The sequence below is a fragment of the Felis catus genome, chromosome A1 (genome assembly GCF_018350175.1).
Source record: "Felis catus isolate Fca126 chromosome A1, F.catus_Fca126_mat1.0, whole genome shotgun sequence".
Lineage (NCBI taxonomy): Eukaryota > Metazoa > Chordata > Mammalia > Carnivora > Felidae > Felis > Felis catus.
In genome coordinates, this window is record NC_058368.1 from 142,910,483 (window position 1) to 142,929,606 (window position 19,124).

The following is a 19,124-nucleotide window of genomic DNA, read 5'->3' on the forward strand; positions in this document are numbered from 1 at the left end:
ATACAACAAAGCATAATAAAATAAAAGCAAGCCCTAATTCCACCATCATCAGATAACTACTATTAACATTTCTATTTCCTCCCGGTTCTTCTAGTACCTGTATGTCTTTACACACAATTTTCGAACTGAATTTTGAAATGTCCAAGGTATATTTCCACTGTCATATATAGATGTTAAAAGTCTGTCCTGGTTATATATTGCAAAGATATTCTTACTAGAAAACTACTGTGTTATTAGGAACTGCACGGCATGTTTGGATATAATGGCAGAAGGTCATTTTGAACATACCCACTAATTCAGAGTTAGTATTAGACGTTCTGTAAATGCTATATTTGTATTCCGTTACATAACTCCCGGATGCATTTCGCCCAGATCACACCTCAGACTGAACTTCTTCCCAGGGCATCGCCTCCTCATTCAATAACCTTGTATCCTGGCCTTTGACAAATATTTGTGCATGAATGGAATTCTTAGGGGCCAACTCTGGTGACTTAAGTGGGTAACGGTGCATGATCCCAGACAAGAGAGAGATAAATCAGGGTCGGAACCCCTCGATGCGAGCGAGGGGGGTGAGGTGGGGGGGGGGTACCATGCATTGGTAGGTTAGAAACCTGAGCGAGTGGCAACCTCGTTATTTTATTTTACTTGTCTGTTTGCTCACCTATTTGAGAGAACAATCTCGATCCTCTCCTCCACAGGGCAAGTTCCCAGCGAGCCGCGGGACTCAATAAAAAAGCTGGGGGGGGCGTGTTCCCATGCGCAAGGCCCGCGTTGGACGCGCCAAGGCTGGGGAAACCCACCCCGCGCCCAGAACAGGATATAAAGAGCCTGGCTGCGGCGGTGGGGCAGCTCCCGGTTTCGCGCGGGGTAAAGCTCCCCTCGTCTGTCCGCATCCGTGCCTACTATCCACCGGACACCTCGAAAATGGCACCCGTTGGGGGCAAAAAGGCCAAGAGGGTGAGTCTACAGGGGACCCGAGGGCGCTCTCCATCCCAGCGGTGGCTCTGAGGCTCGACCCACCGGCCCCGCGCCCCAGCCTCAGGAAGTGCAGAGGGGTCCCCAGAGCCCGGCTGTGACCAAAAGGTGCTCTCAGAATCTCTCGGGCGGGACCCCAAGGTGCCTCTGAGCTCCCCCCCAACACCCCTGCCCATATCCAGAGCGCGCCCTAGATCTACGTGACCCGGGGGGACACCCCCAGAGCTCCAAGACTCCCAACGTTTTCTGAGTCCCGCACCAGAGCACTACCTCAGAGGTGTGGCTCCTAGACCCACAGGCACGACTTTTCTTCCCGACAGCGGCGGGACTAGGGAGCTCCTGGTGGCTTCCGGCTCCCCTGGCCACCCCGCGTCACTGCCCGCGCCGCCGGGCGCGCCCCTCTGCGCCCTGCGTGGGCAGGCCAGGGAGGCGCGCGGCCGCGGCTGCCAGACCGTTTCGTGCCCACGCCTCGACGGGTGCAGCGGGGCCCCGGGGCCGCCTACCTGCCGCGTTTTGGGGCACGCAGCCGTCCGGGTCCCGCCGCAGCCCCAAGGCTCACACGTTGGGTGGGCCATGGTAAGTTTGCACCCGCAGTCTGATTGCTACGATCACAATAAAATGAACCATTCAAGCCTCGGGGGAAAAAATGGGCACAGGGACTGTAAGATATTGAGTAAGGGCTGTTAAAAAGATTGAAAAACCAAAACCCAGCAACTCCACCGCCTGATTAACGACAAGCCTATCTCTTTCCTAGTTGGGATGAGCGTTCCAGTACAGACTGTCTGCCTTGGGCTAGTTTGGGGAGTGGGGGGGGGGGGGGGGGGGGGAGGGGTGGATGGATAGATGGATGGAGGAACAGACGGACTGTGGGACTATGGTTGGGGCTGGAGGGAGGAAGCAATATACTTGACCCTTGGGTGTCAAAGTACCCTGCCCCCGCCTGGCTGACAGAGGGCCCCAGGGACTGACAGACAGATGGGGCCAGGCCAACTGTAGGGGCTGTTAGAATAAAACTAGCTTTCACCATATTAAGAATGTGTGCTTAAGTATTCATTTGAGGCTTTACAATAAAATATTTTCACTTAATCCTTCTGTAGATATTTCTTCAAAGATAACATTCTCCCACCACATTCTTCAAAACTCTTGTGTTCTGAAAGACCCTCACCCCTAACACATGTATACACATATTTTCATATTTTCATTATATGAGCATTCTGGTTGTTTGCCTTAGAGTCATGAATTTATAAATACATGTACTTTCTGTGAATTTTAAAGAAATCATACTTCTCAAGAATACCATAGCAAAAGTACTAAAAATAGAAAATTGTCTCAAACTCAAGTAACTCCCTTCCTTCACCCCCCAACCCCCATCTGTAATTTTAGGGCATCCTAGAACGTTTAAATGCTGGAGAAGTTGTGATTGGAGATGGAGGGTTTGTCTTTGCACTGGAGAAGAGGGGCTATGTGAAGGCAGGCCCCTGGACCCCAGAAGCCGCAGTGGAACACCCAGAGGCAGGTTGGTGCATATAGCTCTCTTCTAGGTTCTCATAAAAGAATGCGACATCGACCAGTGTAGGAGCATGCCATCAAACACAGACATTCGTGGCACATTGTCCAACATTCATTATTGCCTGCTGGGCACTGTGCTAGGCATGTAAGTACAGAGTCACAGGTTGGATGATCACAACGGCCCTTCCTGTGGCTGTCACCTGTGTTTGCCTCTTGGTTCCTGCCCCTCGCTCTAGGTGAGTGTAGAACCTGGCTCACTGCTTTCCTCTCTGCCCTTCCCTCCCTCACCACTTGCAGTGACTTCAGTGCCCATGCAGATGATCTGTCCAGAACTCTTCCTGTTAGTGCCTTGATCTCATCTCCAGTTGAATGTTTCCTCCACCTTCCACCTCAGCAATGCACTCCTAGACCTTGCCATCACCCCTAGCTGTCTACTTTGGAAATCTCAATTACGAGGGCCCCATTTTCTAACCACCACCTTCTTTCTGTCTTTCCTGCCGACTCTAATTCTCCCACTCCTCAGCCTCACCAAGATTCTCAGTCCTTCATCCCTTCCATGTTAGCATTTATTATCTATTCTGTCCCCACGTGTTCATCCCCCCTCCTTACCCACTTTAAGTTCCATGGCACAGCATCACTCACTGTCTGGTAGATAAGCCCTCCTCCATTGTACATTTGCCAACTAGTTAAATGCATTATATACTAGCCCCATCCTATTTAAGTTCAACTATCTACCTGCCCTGCACCCATACCCATGTACCTTATTCTCACTTTACTCTTTTGACCACAGATCTCTTACAGGGAGATGCAAAGAGGGGAGGTGAGATGGAACATGAGGGAGATAATGCTGTCTTACAAGGCTTCTGCATCAACCTAAAGCAAGGAGGAAGCATTCATTTATTTTTTTTTTTAATGTGTATTTATTTATTTTGAGAGAGAGAGCAGGGGAGGGTCAGAGAGAGAGAGAGAGAGAGAGAGAGAGAGAGAGAGAGAGAGAAAAGGAATCCCAAGCAGGCTCCACACTGTCAGCACACAGCCCAATGCGAGGCTCCATCCTCAGAACCGTGAAATCATGACCTGAGCCAAAATCAAGAGTCAAACACTTAACCAACTGAGCCACTCAGGTGCCCCAAACATTAATCTTTAAAAGAGAGAAATGGGCCACTTCTGCAGTCCCAGAGAGTTCAGGGAGGAATCTGGGTTTTTAAAGTTATGAGTGAATCCACCCATATGTCTTCACCCCAATCTCAGGGTCCTATGTCTTCCTGATCAGACCCTGACTTTGGCAGTAGAAGCCTTCTGTGGTTGATGATTCAACCTCTCTGACTCTCTGCTCCCTGTATAATTTAGTCCTGGGCCAGATCCTCAGCTTTTCTGCTTCCTATGGCTACAAGAGGTGTTTCTTTATATACCACCCAGGAGATCCTCAGACTTTCAGACGTTGTCTTAAACTGGTGATGAATCACCCTTAACCTTTCATTGCCTTTCTCCAGTATGTTGGTGGTACCCAACAATAGCCATCCGATTCTAAAGTCTTTATAATTACTACTTCCTCTGAACCTCTCAAACATTTGAGATAGTGCACCTGCTAGTACATTCCCTTCTAAGGGCATCTCATTCTAGTTCACCACAGGTGAAAGTTTTTAAACAATTGTACCCCTAGAGCATGCTGGGAACTCTGCCACCCATGATGAGCTAGGTACTCATTACCAGCTGGCCAGAAGTGGAGATTTGTGCTCAGGAGTTTTAATGAGGAGTGCATTTATGAAATAACACTTCTAAGGGAGTGAGGGAAGCAGGAATGGGCAGAGGGAGGAATTACACTATAATGCAGTTGTAACAGAGGCTTTGGCCAATTCCTCAGGAAGCTCTGGAGTTGGACAGGTGCTTCAGAGTACTCCCAAATTGAGACCAGGGAGCTGGATCTTTGTTCTCTCCTTACCAATAGACCAAGCTTTGCATGCGAATTATCAACCCTCTCCTCTTCTAAAAGAGAGCTTAGCCCCTGGGCAAAGAAGCACCCTTTGGCTTAGGGCACTTCCTAGAGAAGGTCTCGGAGGACAGCTATCAGTAGTCAACACTGTGAAAGAAGTGGACTCTTTCAGAGGAAACTGGAGGAAAATTTCTTGTGAATATTATACACATTGAACAGTTGTCTTCAATGTTTATTAAAGAGCATATTTCAGTGAACTCAGTGATAAGGGATAGAAACTAACAAAGCATATAAACTGAGAGACAGTACAGCTTTACAATTAAGCATACTGATTTTGGATTCAGGCTAATTGAATCAAATTTTGACAGCCACTAGGCTGTGTGACCTTGGGGAAATCACTTAGCTTCTCTGGGACTCAGATTCCTCTTCTATAAAACTGAGATAATATTGACATCTACTTCAAAGGTTATAAGAATTAAATAAGTTGTATATAAAGTCTTTAAAATAGTGCCTAATGCATGTTAAACACTACAAGTATTAACTATTATTAAAGTCATTGTTTCTTCTCTTGATAATATCTTATATAATATCTAGATAATAACTTCTCTATTTCTGCTAGAGGAGTATAGAAATTTTGTGTTCAAATCACACTATCCTGAAATAGTATTCAAAGGAAGAGAGCTATAGTCACACTGTTAAACCCAGCAAATATATACAACTTTCATATTTCCAAATAAATGTAGAAATAATGCTGTGTTCTACCCTGAAGGAAGGAAGAAAGAAAGGAAGGAAGAAGGAAGGGAGGGAGGAATTCAGTAGGCTCGGGAAGCTAAAACAGCAGTAGTCCTCAAATTTTTATTGTACCAGCAGTCGGTTAAAAATTATAGGTTCCCAGCCTCCACTTAGACATTTGGATCTATTAGGTCTGTGAGTGGGTCCAGGAACCTGCATATTTATAACTGTCCCCAGGTGATAGCAAGGTGAAGCATGCTTTGGGAAGCATTGCCATTAAAGGGTTTTAAGGAACACAATGGAATAATTAAGATACAAGAATGAGGTTTTAAAATATATCTATGGTCTGTTTCTTTTTTTTTTTTAATGTTTATTTATTTTTAAGAGAGAGAGAGAAAGACAGAGTGCGAGCAGGGGCAGAGCAGAGAGAGAGGGAGACACAGAATCTGAAGCAGGCTCCACACTCTGAGCTGTCAGCAGGGCTCGAACCCACAAACCATGAGATCATGACCTGAGCTGAAGAAGTCAGACGCTTAAACGAGTGAACCACCCAGGCGCCCCTCTATGGTTTGTTTCTTAAGGTCAGCTTGCTGGGTTAAACTCAATGAAATATTTCTTGAGCCAAGCTGATATTAATGATAAGCTACCTTTGTGCAAACTCTGCCATGTAAATAAAATAAGGCTTTTATTTAAACCACAAGCTTTGAGGGGCGCCTAGATGGCTCAGTTGGTTAAACGTCGACTTGCTCAGGTCATGATCTTACGGTTTGTGAGTTTGAGCTGCATGTCCGGCTCTGTGCTGACAGCTCAGAGCCTGGAGCCTGCTTCGGATTCTGTGTCTCCCTCTCTCTCTTCCCCTTCCCTGCTCACATTCTGTCTCTCTCAAAAATAAATAAACATTAAAAAAATTTTTTTAAACCACAAGCTTCAATTTTATAAGTCACATTTTTTTTAAGTTATGCATTAGAGGAGTTCGAGAGAAACTGTTCTGATATTGATTTTACTTTTATTAGTGCAGAAACAACATGTTTATCACTTGGCCCTCTGTTTCTTGAGTTTTGTTGTCTTATTTTAAGTGGACTAATTCTCCTACTAAAGTCTATGCCAAAAATTGTGGTTCTTGTACCCAGTGGAATTTGCAAAGAATTCAACAAAGAATTAAGGTTTGCTGGATCTGGAGTGGCGTAGGGAATCTGAATCCGTATTAATTGCCCTCATGTGAGTCTAAGTGGGGTTATGCTTTTGAGAAGCTCTGCAGCTTTAAGAAGCATAGAAGAATATCAAATTGATTAAGAGCAAGGAGTTGGGTCACTGCCTTCTGGAAAAATCTAACAAAAGGGTATAAAACGCAGTGTAAGATATACATATACACAATTTGCCCGCTATTCCAGGGTTTTTTTTTTTTTTAATTATTTAAAAAAAAATTTTTTTTTGTAATGTTTATTTTTGACAGAGACAGAGACAGAGAATGCGAGTGGGTTAGGGGCAGAGAGAGAGGGAGACACAGAATCCGAAGCAGGCTCCAGGCTCCACGCTGTCAGCACAGAGCCTGATGCGGGGCTTGAACTCACGAGCTGTGAGATCATGACCTGAGCCGAAATTGGACGCTCAACCGACTGAGCCACCCAGGCGCCCCTAGATAGGGTTTTTAAACAGAGTTTCTAAAAATCCACCAAAGGACCCCCTGGGTAGATTTCCCAATTATAAGCCATCTCATCCTAGTGTATGGAAAAGCCCATCTACAGGCCCTTCACCCTGCTCCAACCACAACAGCTCTGTGTTTGTAATAAACGGGGACTGTGTATGAAGTGTTGTTAATTGGTGCCTTTTGCTAATTAAAACAATTTTTAGTGGCGCCTGGGTGGCTAAGTCGCTTAAGTCTCCAACTCTTGGTTTCAGTTCAGGTCGTGATCTCACAGTTGGTGGGTTCAATCTGCACATGGAGCCCTGCCCGTCTGGCTCCACACTGACAGCACGGAGCCTGCTTGGGATTCTCTCGCTCTCAGAATAAATAAACTTCAAAAAACAAAAAAGAAAAACAAAACAAGTTTGAAGTTTCCTCATTTAGGCAAGCTTCTAAGTTCCCACTCAGGACTAGAGTTTCCAGGCTTAGAAACCCATTTTCTGAAATTCAAAAGCTTTTTTGCTTCACTTTCTTGCTCACTGAAAAACAAAACTGAGCTTCCTATGTTCTCTGCCCTCTACTAGGTAGCTAGGATGCAAAGACACCAGACTCCTCTTCCATAAAGGGCTAAGGGCTCCAGTGTCCTAATAATTTCCTAGCCTCTAATGTAGTCCCTCCCAGACCTTTTGACTTTTAACCTTCTTACTTTTAAAGGCCTCTGAAATGTCAAAATAGATTTCAGGGGCTGACACAGGATTGCTGACTTCTTACTTTGCCCAGTTGATTCTCCTGACAAAAACGAACACCTGTGAAGTCTCACTATCATTTTATAAAAACAGCATTTTGGGGCACCTGGATGGCTCAGTCAATTGAGCATCCAACTCTTGATTTTGGCTCAGGTCACGATCCCTGGGCCATGGGATTGAGCCCCACATTGGGGCTCCGTGCTGAGTGTGGAGCCTGCTTAAGATTCTCTCTGCCACTCTCCCTGGCTCACACTCTCTCTAAGATAAACAAATAGGGTTGCCTGGGTGGGTGTCAGTTGAGTGTTCAACTTTGGCTCAGGTCATGATCTCGTGGTTCATGGTTCTTGAGTTCAGGTACCACATCTGGCTTATTGCTGTCACTGGAGCCCACTTCAGACCCTCCACCCTCTCCCCTCTGTCTGCCCTCACCCCCCTGTGCACTCTCTATCTCAAAAATAAAATATCAGCTTAATAAATAAATAAATAAAATAGAGCATTTTCTCAGTCCTAGTCTTTATTTCCCAAAATAAAGTAGAGCATTTTGGTGGTTTTCAACAAAACTTCAGATAAGAATCAGTTCGAGAAACACACACACAAAATCTATGCCCTGCCCCCACACCGATTAAATTAGAATATTTGTGAATTTGGCCCTAGCATCCATTGTTTTTAAAAAGCTTGCAGAGTGTCTAATGGGGAACCAGAATTTAGGACTACTATTTAAAGCAAAGGTAGTTCCTTAAAATGAGTTTATTTGATCAAATGGGGGGGGGGAGCCCCATATTTTCTTTAGCCTGTAAAAACTATTCATCCACAGACCTATGCTTGGGAACCTTGCTCCAATTCTTAGTCCACCCTACTACCAAAATTATCTTTCAAAAACAGTGAACTAATAACATCACTCAATTGCTTACAAACTGCTGGTGTTTCCCTGAACCTGTGGTCTGCAGCCCAGACTCCTTAGGATGATGTTCTAGGCCCTTGGTACTCTGTCAGCCAGCCCACCTCTCCACCTGCCTCTCCTACTACTTCTCTTATACATCCTCAACTCCAGCTTCTCAGACTACGTGCTGCACCCCCAAATGCCAAGCTTAGTCCTGCCTCCTTTTTGTTCAAGCCCTTACCTCTGTAGGGAATGCCTTTCCCCACCTTCTCTGCCCAGCAAAAATGTTCAAATGATGATTCCTCCCTTGTGGGATCTCCCTCTTCCCTTCACCCCACGTGCATGGTAGAAATAATCTCTTCTTCTTAACCAGAGACCCCAGAGCTACCTCTCATTAGCCCCCAGCATGCACCAATGCCCAGCAACCAGGAATGTGAGCAGATGTTTTCACATCTGTTTATGTGATAGCCTTTTGAGAACATCACGGGTGATAAACTGATAGTAATTAATACCTCTCCTCATTTAATCTCCCAGTTCGCCAGCTTCATCGAGAGTTCCTCAGAGCTGGATCCAATGTCATGCAAACCTTCACCTTTTATGCAAGTGAAGACAAGCTGGAGAACAGGGGAAACTATGTTGCAGAGAAAATATCCGTGAGTAAAACCATACATGGCATTCTTAGAAGGGCCTAGTAGACACATGTGTCATCACAGAAGTTCTTATAGAGAAAAATGTTGTGCCGCTTCAGGGTTTTTAGATAATACAGAAATGAGATATGTGTGAATAACTCTTCTAGGTTTTAGCTGGAGTCCTCAGAATTGACAGAAAAGCATTTAATGAAGCAGGTCAAAGAAGGGGGTGGTTAATGATGAGAGATTCTCTCAGTCTCCTAAGATGCTGAGAGGGTAACCTAACAAATTCTTACACCCTTAAAGGTTTTTAATGTGGCACAGTGTAGGGGAAGGGTCAAAGGCACAAGGGGGCAGTGACCCTGGAATCTTCCTGGCTCAGCTATAATCAACCTTGTTGTGTTGGGCAAACCATTCAACTATGCCATCAAAGCGACAACTTCTTGATCCCTAAAATGAAAAAGAAGTTCCAACATTCCATGAGTCTGTGTGACTTACAGCACCGGGGTTTAGTGAAGACAAGTGTCAATTTTTAATGCCTACGTAATTAGAAAATACCTTGTGATTATCTGTTAATTAAGAAAATACATAATGACAAAAAGTCATGAATTCTGTCATCATTTTAATGATGTCATCATCAACATTGTCATCACCACTATTTGCTAGGTATTTCTCTAAGTGTAGCTTAGGCATTAGAAGATACCAGGTCCTTTTATTTAAGATTTTTACCCTCTCCCAGATCATTGGTATGTAATATCCTATATGCTATCATTGGATTTATTGTTTTCATTACTACTATTGGTGTTGTTATTGCAAATTGCTCAACTTGGTAATATGAACTATTCTGTCCCTGTTATTTTCTAGAATAAAATCTCTATTGTAACATACAACTGAGATGTGGATATTTGAATAATAATTTGGTTTGAACTTCACGTGAAAATGTTGATATATCATATAATCATCCATTTTAGGGGCAGAAAGTCAATGAAGCTGCTTGTGACATTGCCCGGCAAGTGGCTGACGAGGGAGACGCTTTGGTGGCAGGAGGTGTGAGCCAGACGCCTTCGTACCTTAGTTGCAAGAGTGAAGCTGAAGTTAAGAAAGTATTTCAGCAACAGTTAGAGGTCTTTTTGAAGAAGAACGTGGATTTCTTGATTGCAGAGGTAAACGAAGATATCACCAAAGATGAGACATAGATGCTTAGTACATTTTCTCTACCTTTTGCTTTCGTGGGGAGCAGGTGAGATTAGGTGCCAATCATGGCTGGCAATATTTAGTATTAAAATCTTTTTTCCAATTTAAGCTTTCTAGTGAATTTGATTCACTTAATCTAATAAAGTGTTCTTCAAACCTTTTGACTGCAATTCACAGTCATCAACCGTCTGTGGCATTTAAAAAATGCTAATGGGTCACACTCAAAACGTGAAGACGATTCAACTAGCGATAATTATTAAGCAGTAGAATACGTTTTCTAACTGGGGAGAAACAAGATTAAAAGTACGTCAACCTGATCTTATTTCAGTATTTTGAACATGTGGAAGAGGCTGTGTGGGCAGTCGAAGCCTTGAAAGCATCCGGGAAACCTGTGGCAGCTACTATGTGCATCGGCCCAGAGGGAGATTTGCATGGCATCAGCCCCGGCGAGTGTGCAGTGCGCCTTGTTAAAGCAGGTGATGACGCGTTTTAACCAGTTTGCAATTAGTGAGTCTTTTAAAATTACGTAAGGGACACCTGGGTGGCTCAGTTGGTTATGAGTTCTACTTCCTATGAGTTCTACTTCCGCTCAGGTCATGATCTCACTGTGCGGTTCCTGGGTTGGAGCCCGCATGAGCCTCTGGGCTTTGAGCCCGCAAAGCCTGCTTCGGATCCCCCATCTCCCTCTCTCCCTGCCTCTCCCCCAAACTGGCTTTCACACGCATATTCTTTCTTGCTCTCAAAAAATAAAATAAACAAATAATAAAATTACATACAAATGTAGGTCCACCTGTTAGTCCTATATACTACTTTTGCTTAAAGGAAAACTAAAAATTTGCTCTTCTAGGAGTATTGATAATAATATTGAGTCCAAAAGAGAAAAAAGTAAAATAAAGTAAGAAGTACACACACCTGCCTTTTCAAAGGGGCCACTAGACCTACACTGAAGGTTTAATACCTAGAAATGAGAAGAGTTTCAGTAAATCAAAAGGAGCATTAGAAAAACATGTTTTATTTTAAACCTAAATTGAGGCCTTTAAACATATACAAAAAGCAAAGCATAACGGACTTAAAAGTTCAGTTGCCTTCTTTGCCAGAGTTTTTCCATTTTCTTTATTTTTTTTTTAATTTTTTTTTTTAACGTTTATTTTTGAGACAGAGAGAGACACAGCATGAATGGGGGAGGGTCAGAGAGAGAGGGAGACACAGAATCAGAAGCAGGCTCCAGGCTCTGGGCCATCAGCCCAGAGCCCGACCCGGGCTCAAACTCACAGATTGTGAGATCGTGACCTGAGCTGAAGTCGGACACTTAACCGACTGAGCCACCCAGGCGCCCCGAGTTTTTCCATTTTCATAAATTTCTGATATGCTTTGCTTTTTGTAATTGGTATAATGAACTTAAAATAATTTGGTATGAAATACTAACTTATCTTTTTCAATAATTTCCATTCCTAACATTGGGTTTCATTTCAATTAGGGAAAACTCACAAAATGTTTTCAAAGCTGCCTCACTTTATTATTTTTTTTTAATGTTTATCTTTGAGAGAGAGAGAGAGAGAAGGCAGGCGACCTGGGGAGGGGCAGAGAGAATCCAAAGCACACTCCAGGCTCTGACCTGTCAGCACAGGGCCCGATGTGGGGCTTGAAGCCATGAACCGCGAGACCATGACCCAGGCCGAAGTCGGACACCCAACCCACTGAGCCACCCAGGAGCCCCTCAAAGCTGCCTCATTTTAAATGCAAGGCATAGCTCAGGATCAGTGGAAGAGTCCAACTCACTCTGAGGAACAGAGACACTATGTTTGGCCATGTTTCATTTCTGATTTTTATCCAATTCCTGATATTTCATAAAAGTCACTTCATACTTGTCATTAACAATAACAATTATTTAGATTTAGGAATGAGGCTATATAATCCTAAATTTTGGGGGGGAAATGTAACAATGGGGGGGAGGAGAAGCATGTTAACTTGTTTCAAAAAGATCAGAAGAGGCTTTCATGACACCTATTGTTAATTGGCAGAGATTCGTGGCCTGCGTCTAATTCTTCCCCCACCATTCCATTCAAGGTAGGTGGCCACGGTGCTTGACATCACTGTGCCACTTATCTCGTTTGTGTATCACTTTAATGTCTGACTCACTAGACTGTAAGGTCAAAGAAGGCAGAGACTGTGTCTGTCTGGCTCAGCACTGAGTGCCCTGTGCCTAGCACAGCACTTGGCACAAAATAGGTCCTTAATTAATATCAGCCTAATAACTCCAGTCCATCTTCCAATGTTAGCTCACATTCTACCTCCACATCCCCATACATCACCACACATACCCCAAGTAAACACTCCCTCCTCTCAGCAACTAGAACACTTTCTACTTACACCACTCATTTGGAATATCCTCAGTCAGCATCTTCTAATCTGTGAGAACATTATTAGGGTTCTGTAGTGAAATATATTTAGAAAGTGCTGTGTTAAACCAAGTCACACAGGTCCTTTTACTACAGAATTTCTCAGAGCCTTAGTGTTCGCTTACGCGGCGCATATACTAAAATTGGAAAAATACACAGAATTTCTCAGAGCCTTTGATATGTTTGTGTATAGCAGCAGTCTCCAAGAAGGGGATATAGTAGACAGCTACTTCCTCACAAGTGATCATAGAACTTTGTTTTCAGGGAGCAAACCTAAGGAAGCCCTTTGTGTCAAACCTTATGAAACCCTTGGTGTCAGGGACCATGTCCTATATTTATATTTCTCTATAATCCCTTAAAAGGACCCTTATACCTAACAGATATCCAAGTGGTAACCAACATAGGATTAATTCATTAGTGTAATGAAGTCAAACAAGGAAAGGGAAACTCTGGCAGCAGAACATCCAAAAAAAGAAGATGAAGAAAAAGTAGAAGAGGAAGAAGAGGAAGAGGAAGAAGAAGAAGAAGAAGAAGAAGAAGAAGAAGAAGAAGAAAGAGGAGGAGAAGGAGAAGGAAAAGAAGCAGCAGAAGAAAGAAAGAAAGAAAGAAAGAAAGAAAGAAAGAAAGAAAGAAAGAAAGAAAGAAAGAAAGAAAGAAAGAAAGAAAGAAAGTAAAGGTGGTCAAGATCCAAGTGAAGATATTAAGTAAGCTGTTGAATATTTAAGTCTGGGACCCAAAGGAGAGGTCACGGTTAGAGAGAGAAATTTGGAGAGTTCTGGATATAGATCATACTGAAAGCCCTGGGACTGGAAAGGAAATGTAGGAGAAGAAAAGATGGCCCACTGGGATCCTAGGACATGGCAAGATTGAAAGGTTCAACCTTGAGGGGGTCGGCACCTAACGCCCAAAGAAAGCAGCCAGTGAGGTAGGAGCACCACTGAGAGAGCATGAGAAGCCAAGAGAAGGGGAGTGTTGATGAAGGAGGGGATGGCCCACTAGGATGAGGCTGCCCAGACATTGCATCAGATGAGAACAGAGGGACGACAACTGGATTTGGTAAGGTCAGGGTCACTGGTGCTCTTGGACAAAAAACTCATCCAGAGAAATAACAGGAGGGAGGATTGGAACAAGAATGAAGGAGCAAACAGCAGACCCAGCTCAGTGAAAACCACTGAGATGCTTGCCCCTGAACGCTGGATGCTGTGGCTTATGGCATCAGCTTAGCTGCTCCCAGAATCTGGATTAGTGATATTTTTAAATTGGCCTGATGAAAGGGAACACTGATCCTCGAGTGGTATGGTAACCACGAGCTGGGAGTGTTAAAAAATTATTGTGTCAAGATTGAAAAGTTGACTTCTAAAATTTGTAGTTAAAAAAAAACAACCTTTAGTAATGATTTTTTGGAAAAAAGATGGACAGCCAAGTGTACATAAATGACACTTCAGTTGTAACAGATTCTTCACAACACTTTTCCCAGAAAGCCCTTGCTGCCTGTTAGTAATCATTCCCACGCAGAGGTAAGCTAGGTTCGCAAGGAAGCAAGAATCAAAGGCTGTATTTGTAATTCACTGTTTCAAATAAAACTCCTTGATTAAGAGAGGAGAGTTGGGGCCACCGGTTATCTGATGAATCCCTAAAGCTCAGTTGTTCTTCCCACTTGCAGGAGCTTCCATCGTTGGCGTGAACTGCCATTTTGACCCCACAATTAGTTTACAAACAGTGAAGCTCATGAAAGAAGGCTTGGAGGCTGCCCGACTGAAAGCCCACCTGATGAGTCAGCCCTTGGCCTACCACACTCCTGACTGCAACAAGCAGGGATTTATTGATCTACCAGAATTCCCCTTTGGTAAGACAGACATTTTATAAATTATATCAATGTCTTGATGTTTGACAAATTCCAAATCTATAGCCATAGAGCTTTGTCACAGCAAAGAAATGGCAGCATATCTCATCTCTTGCCCTCAGTGTCTCTCCCTGCAGCCAAAAGCCCTTTGATATTTGACCACAGTAGAAGGAAAAGATGGAACCGACAAGCAAAAAAGATCTCTGAACCTTTTAGCTGTAGGCTGGTAAAAAGGATGCCCTTCCGGGTGCGATCAGCAAAGACTTTGGTTCTGGTTCCAGCTCTGTCGCCGAGTTATGTAACCTTAGCAAAACCGCTTAGTTCTAAACCTTAATTTTCTCATCAGAAGAATTAAAAGGATAGACCGGTTTATGTCCAAGTTACTTTTCCCCTGTTCTTGAGGGCAAGGAGAAGATACCATCACTAGGTTACTGTGTAACAACTTTGAATGAAGAGGCTGAGCAGATGCAGGAAGGGAATACTTGGCAGTCTAGGAAAAGGGGTCAAGCATGTGTGGGAAGTCGAGTGTGTCCACCTGAAAATCCAGCCAGAGAGATCACCAGGGCCAGAGTTTGGCCAGCTTCTACTCCATTCTAAGGTCCTTAGATACTATATTTTATAGGGACCCTCAGAGAAGTAAGGTATTATAACATAATCCATCTAGAAGAACCATGGATAAAGAATGGCAAAGCATCTGTGTTATTGGCATAGAACAAATTATCGCAAAATTTAGTGCCTTTAAACAACAGTTATTATATCTCAGAGTTTCTGTGGGTCATGAATTTGGGAGCAGCCTAGCTGGATAGTTTTTGCTCAGCATCCCTTATGAGGCTGCAGTCCAGATACTGGTCAGGTTTGTAGTCCTCTCAAGACCTGATGAGAGCTAGGGAATCTACTTCCAAGCTCCCTTTGTTGGCTGTTGGGAATAGGTGTTAGTGTCTTGCTGTTCTATTAAACAGAACTAGAGGCCTCAGTTCCTTAAATTATTGGCCTTTCCACTGTGATGCTTGAGTGTTCTCACAACATGCAGTTGTTCAAAGAGAACAAGAGAGACTGAGGCAGAAACTGTAATGCCTTGTATAACCTAACCTCAGAAGTCACCAACCATGCCTTCTGACCTATTCTATTGGTCTCTCAGACCAACCTGATATGAGAGGGGACTACACAGGGTAAAAACATAAGAGGGCAGGAATCATTGGGAACCATCTTGAAGGTTGGCTATCACAGCATTTAAAAATGGGCATGTAAACGCCAATTAGCTAATAATTTTAAAAAATAAAGAAGCGAATGTTAACAACTTACTTAATTCAGTTCTTGAAAATTACATACTTATTATAGCTGTTTATTTTGAATATTTTTTTAAAAAAAGAATTCACTCCATTACTACAGGACTGGAGCCCAGAGTTGCAACAAGATGGGACATTCAGAAATATGCCAGAGAGGCCTACAAGCTGGGGGTCAGATACATTGGCGGGTGCTGTGGATTTGAGCCCTACCACATCCGGGCGATTGCAGAAGAGCTGGCCCCAGAAAGGGGATTTTTGCCGCCAGCTTCAGAAAAGCATGGCAGCTGGGGAAGTGGTTTGGATATGCACACCAAACCATGGATTAGAGCCAGGTAAGAACCTTTAAACTGTATTTGCCAAACCAAACTCATTTGGATTATGAGTATGTCCAAGTGAGGTCACAACAAAGAGTATAGATAATTTGCTGCATGATGATAAATAATGTTATCCTCCTTCAATTCTTCATAGACATGTTTATAAAATAGCCTATGTAGTGATCTCTGGCTTTAGAATATAAATAATATAAATTGCAATGAAGTGTGATTTCATGTTCTGGGCTAGAACCATGTGGTAGACACTGAACAACATTTAACCGATTGGTTGTTAAGATTTAAGTATAAGTTAGGACACCTGGGTGACTCAGTCCATTGGACATCTGACTCTTGGTTTTAGCTCATCTCATGGTTTGTGAGTTCAAGCCCTGTGCTGAGCCTTGCATTAAGCCCCACATAGGGCTCCATGCTAAAAGCATGGAGTCTGCTTGGGATCCTCCTCTGCCTCTCTCTCTGCCCTTCCCCTGCTCACTCATGCTCTCTCTCTCTCCCTCTCTCTCTCTCTCAAAATAAATAAATAAACGTAAAAAGTGTTTTAGTAAAAAGATTTAAGTATAAATTAAATGTAAAAAATATTAATTAAGTGCTTGTTCTGTGCCAACCCCAATCTTGGAGCTGGGAATACAGTGGAGAATAAAATAGGTCTTTGCCCTCAGAGCTTACACCCCAGTGGGGGAGATGAACAATAAACAAATATTTTACATTGGGCAATGTGCAAGGCACTGGGAAAATACACATGAAAAGCTGGCTAGAGAATCTCAGTCTACTGGGGAAAATGGGTAAGAAAGCCAATGTATTATACTGCAGTAACTGCTTTGGTAGAGGCACAGATTTAGAAAGTGACAAGAGAAAGGAATGGCCATTTCTGCCAAATAGAAAGATATTTTAGAGGAAGGGATTTTGGGGCGCTGTATTTTGAAGGGCTAAGTAGCCACGAGATAAAGAAGAGGGTGGGGGACGAGTACCAAGCAGAGGGGAAGTTCCACTCCATTCAACTGATATTGACTGTATACAACTATGTCAAGACACGGGTGTGGACACTGAAGTAGCAAGAACAAGGCACAAGCCTGTCCCCAAGGAGTTAACAGACTAGTAGGTAGAGAGACAAACAGGCAAGTTCAAGTTGGCTTAGCAAGTTCAAGCTGGCTTACCAAGTTCAAGTATGAAGATATGCACAGGTGCTATGGGGTCTGAGCTAATGGCCCAGGAGGGCAAAAGGCAGAGGAGGGTGAAGAATTTCTTTTTTATTTTTTAAATGTCTATTGATTTATTTTGAGAGCGAAGACAAACAGGGTAGGGAGGTAGTGAAGGAGGGCAGGGGTCGGGGGGTGGGGGGAAAGAGAGAGAGAGAGAGAGAGAGAGAGAGAGAGAGAGAGGAAAGAGAGGATCCCAAGCAGGCTCCATGCCAGAGGGTGGAGCCCCACACGGGGCTTGATCTCACAGTTGTGAGATCATGACCTGAGCAGAAATCAAGAATAGGACGCTTAACCAACTGAGCCACCCAGGCACCCCATTTGTATGCATATATTTAAAAAAATAATTTCAAAGTAATTTTAGCCTATAGAGCCTTAAAAAAATTGTAGTTCAGATTAATAAATGTGTTTTAATGGACATACTCTCAAGAGTCCAAAGACTGCTCTGTGGAGGTATATTCTAGCTCAGTGACATAGATACAGATGCTCAGGAAGGAGTCTAATGTGTGTTTGTTCACCCAGGGCCAGGAAGGAATACTGGGAGAATCTTCGGATAGCCTCGGGCAGGCCATACAACCCTTCAATGTCAAAGCCTGATGCCTGGGGGGTGACCAAAGGAACAGCTGAGCTGATGCAGCAGAAAGAAGCCACCAGTGAGCAGCAGCTCAGAGAGCTCTTTGAAAAACAGAAATTCAAATCTGCACAGTAACCTCAGTGGAAACCATCTTTAGTGACTTTTATGTTTGGGCCACAGTTCCCCCAAATCAGGAAAAGACGGTTTAACAGCAATGCTTATGTTAATGCTAGGCTACACATAAAACTGGTAGGAGCTGAACAACACAGAACTATAAATAGCACTTGATGATTTTAAAAGTATCGTTTAGAAATTTACTTGCAAGCAAAATAAATAAGAAGTACATCTTAAACAGTTTCCCTTATACCATGTATAAGGTATTAGGGAAATCACTGTGGCCAAGGAAAAGTTATTCAGATATTCATTCCTACTTCAAGAAGTTTGCATTCTAGTAAGGAGAATGAGACAGGAGCTGTCATGACAGATAAAGTGCTATAGGGAAGTGACTTTCAAGTCCTTTTGAACATGACCCTTAGTAAGAAACAAAAGTTTTCGAATAACCCAGTAAAGCACATACTATACAACCAATGAAATAAAATGTGAGATCCATTTTGGCATTTTCTATTCTATTCCTTTCCATCCTATCTCACTGATAAAACATGCTAGTTGCGACACTACAAATTGATTTTATGACCCATTAGTGGGTTTTGACCCACGGTTTGAAAAACAACTGTTATGGAACACTTGAGATATGGGGACTTTGCCAGTTCTTTAAGTTTGTTCTTAGCAAATCACTCATGTGGGACCTGATCAATAAGTATCAAAAGACCAGAATCCTGCTCTCAGAGTTCCAGAGTTGTTCTCTCTCTTTCCTGACCCATTTCTACTGCTAAAAAATGTATAGACCAATGGGGAGGGGAAAGGAGGCATCAGTATCTAGATTTTCTCCATCGTGCTCAAAAATGGATCCACCTAAATGCCTTTAGTCAGTAAGGCTGAGGAACAGTGAGCTTGTATTACATCGGTTAGTTTAAAAAAAGTATAATAGGGGCACCTGGGTGGTTCAGTCAGTTGAGCATCTGACTTCAGCTCAAGTCATGATCTCACGGTTCGTGGGTTCAAGCCCCTCAACCGGCTGTGTGCTGACAGCTCAGAGCCTGGAGCCTGCTTCAGATTCTGTGTCTCGCTCTCTCTCTGTCCCTCCCTTGCTGGTGCTCTCTCTCTCTCTCTCTCTCTCTCTCCCAAAAACAAATGAATATTAAAAAAATTTTTGTA

At 43.4% G+C, this 19,124-nt stretch overlaps 1 protein-coding gene across 2 annotated transcripts; it reads left to right on the forward strand.

Annotated features, from left to right (window-relative positions):
• Nucleotides 1-750: 750 nt before the first annotated feature.
• BHMT (betaine--homocysteine S-methyltransferase) lies at nt 751-18,458 on the forward strand. 2 transcript variants are annotated; one of them, XM_003981100.5, is made up of 8 exons: nt 751-957; nt 2,359-2,491; nt 8,934-9,052; nt 10,000-10,191; nt 10,551-10,698; nt 14,285-14,467; nt 15,854-16,082; nt 17,798-18,458. In XM_003981100.5, exons 1-8 carry the CDS (start codon nt 925-927, stop codon nt 17,982-17,984), a joined length of 1,224 nt encoding a protein of 407 aa, XP_003981149.2. In that variant the 5' UTR covers nt 751-924; the 3' UTR covers nt 17,985-18,458. The 2 variants fall into 2 exon arrangements, with proteins under 2 accessions (XP_003981149.2, XP_023113573.2); XM_023257805.2 differs by lacking the exon at nt 751-957 and adding an exon at nt 1,420-1,551.
• Nucleotides 18,459-19,124: the final 666 nt, after the last annotated feature.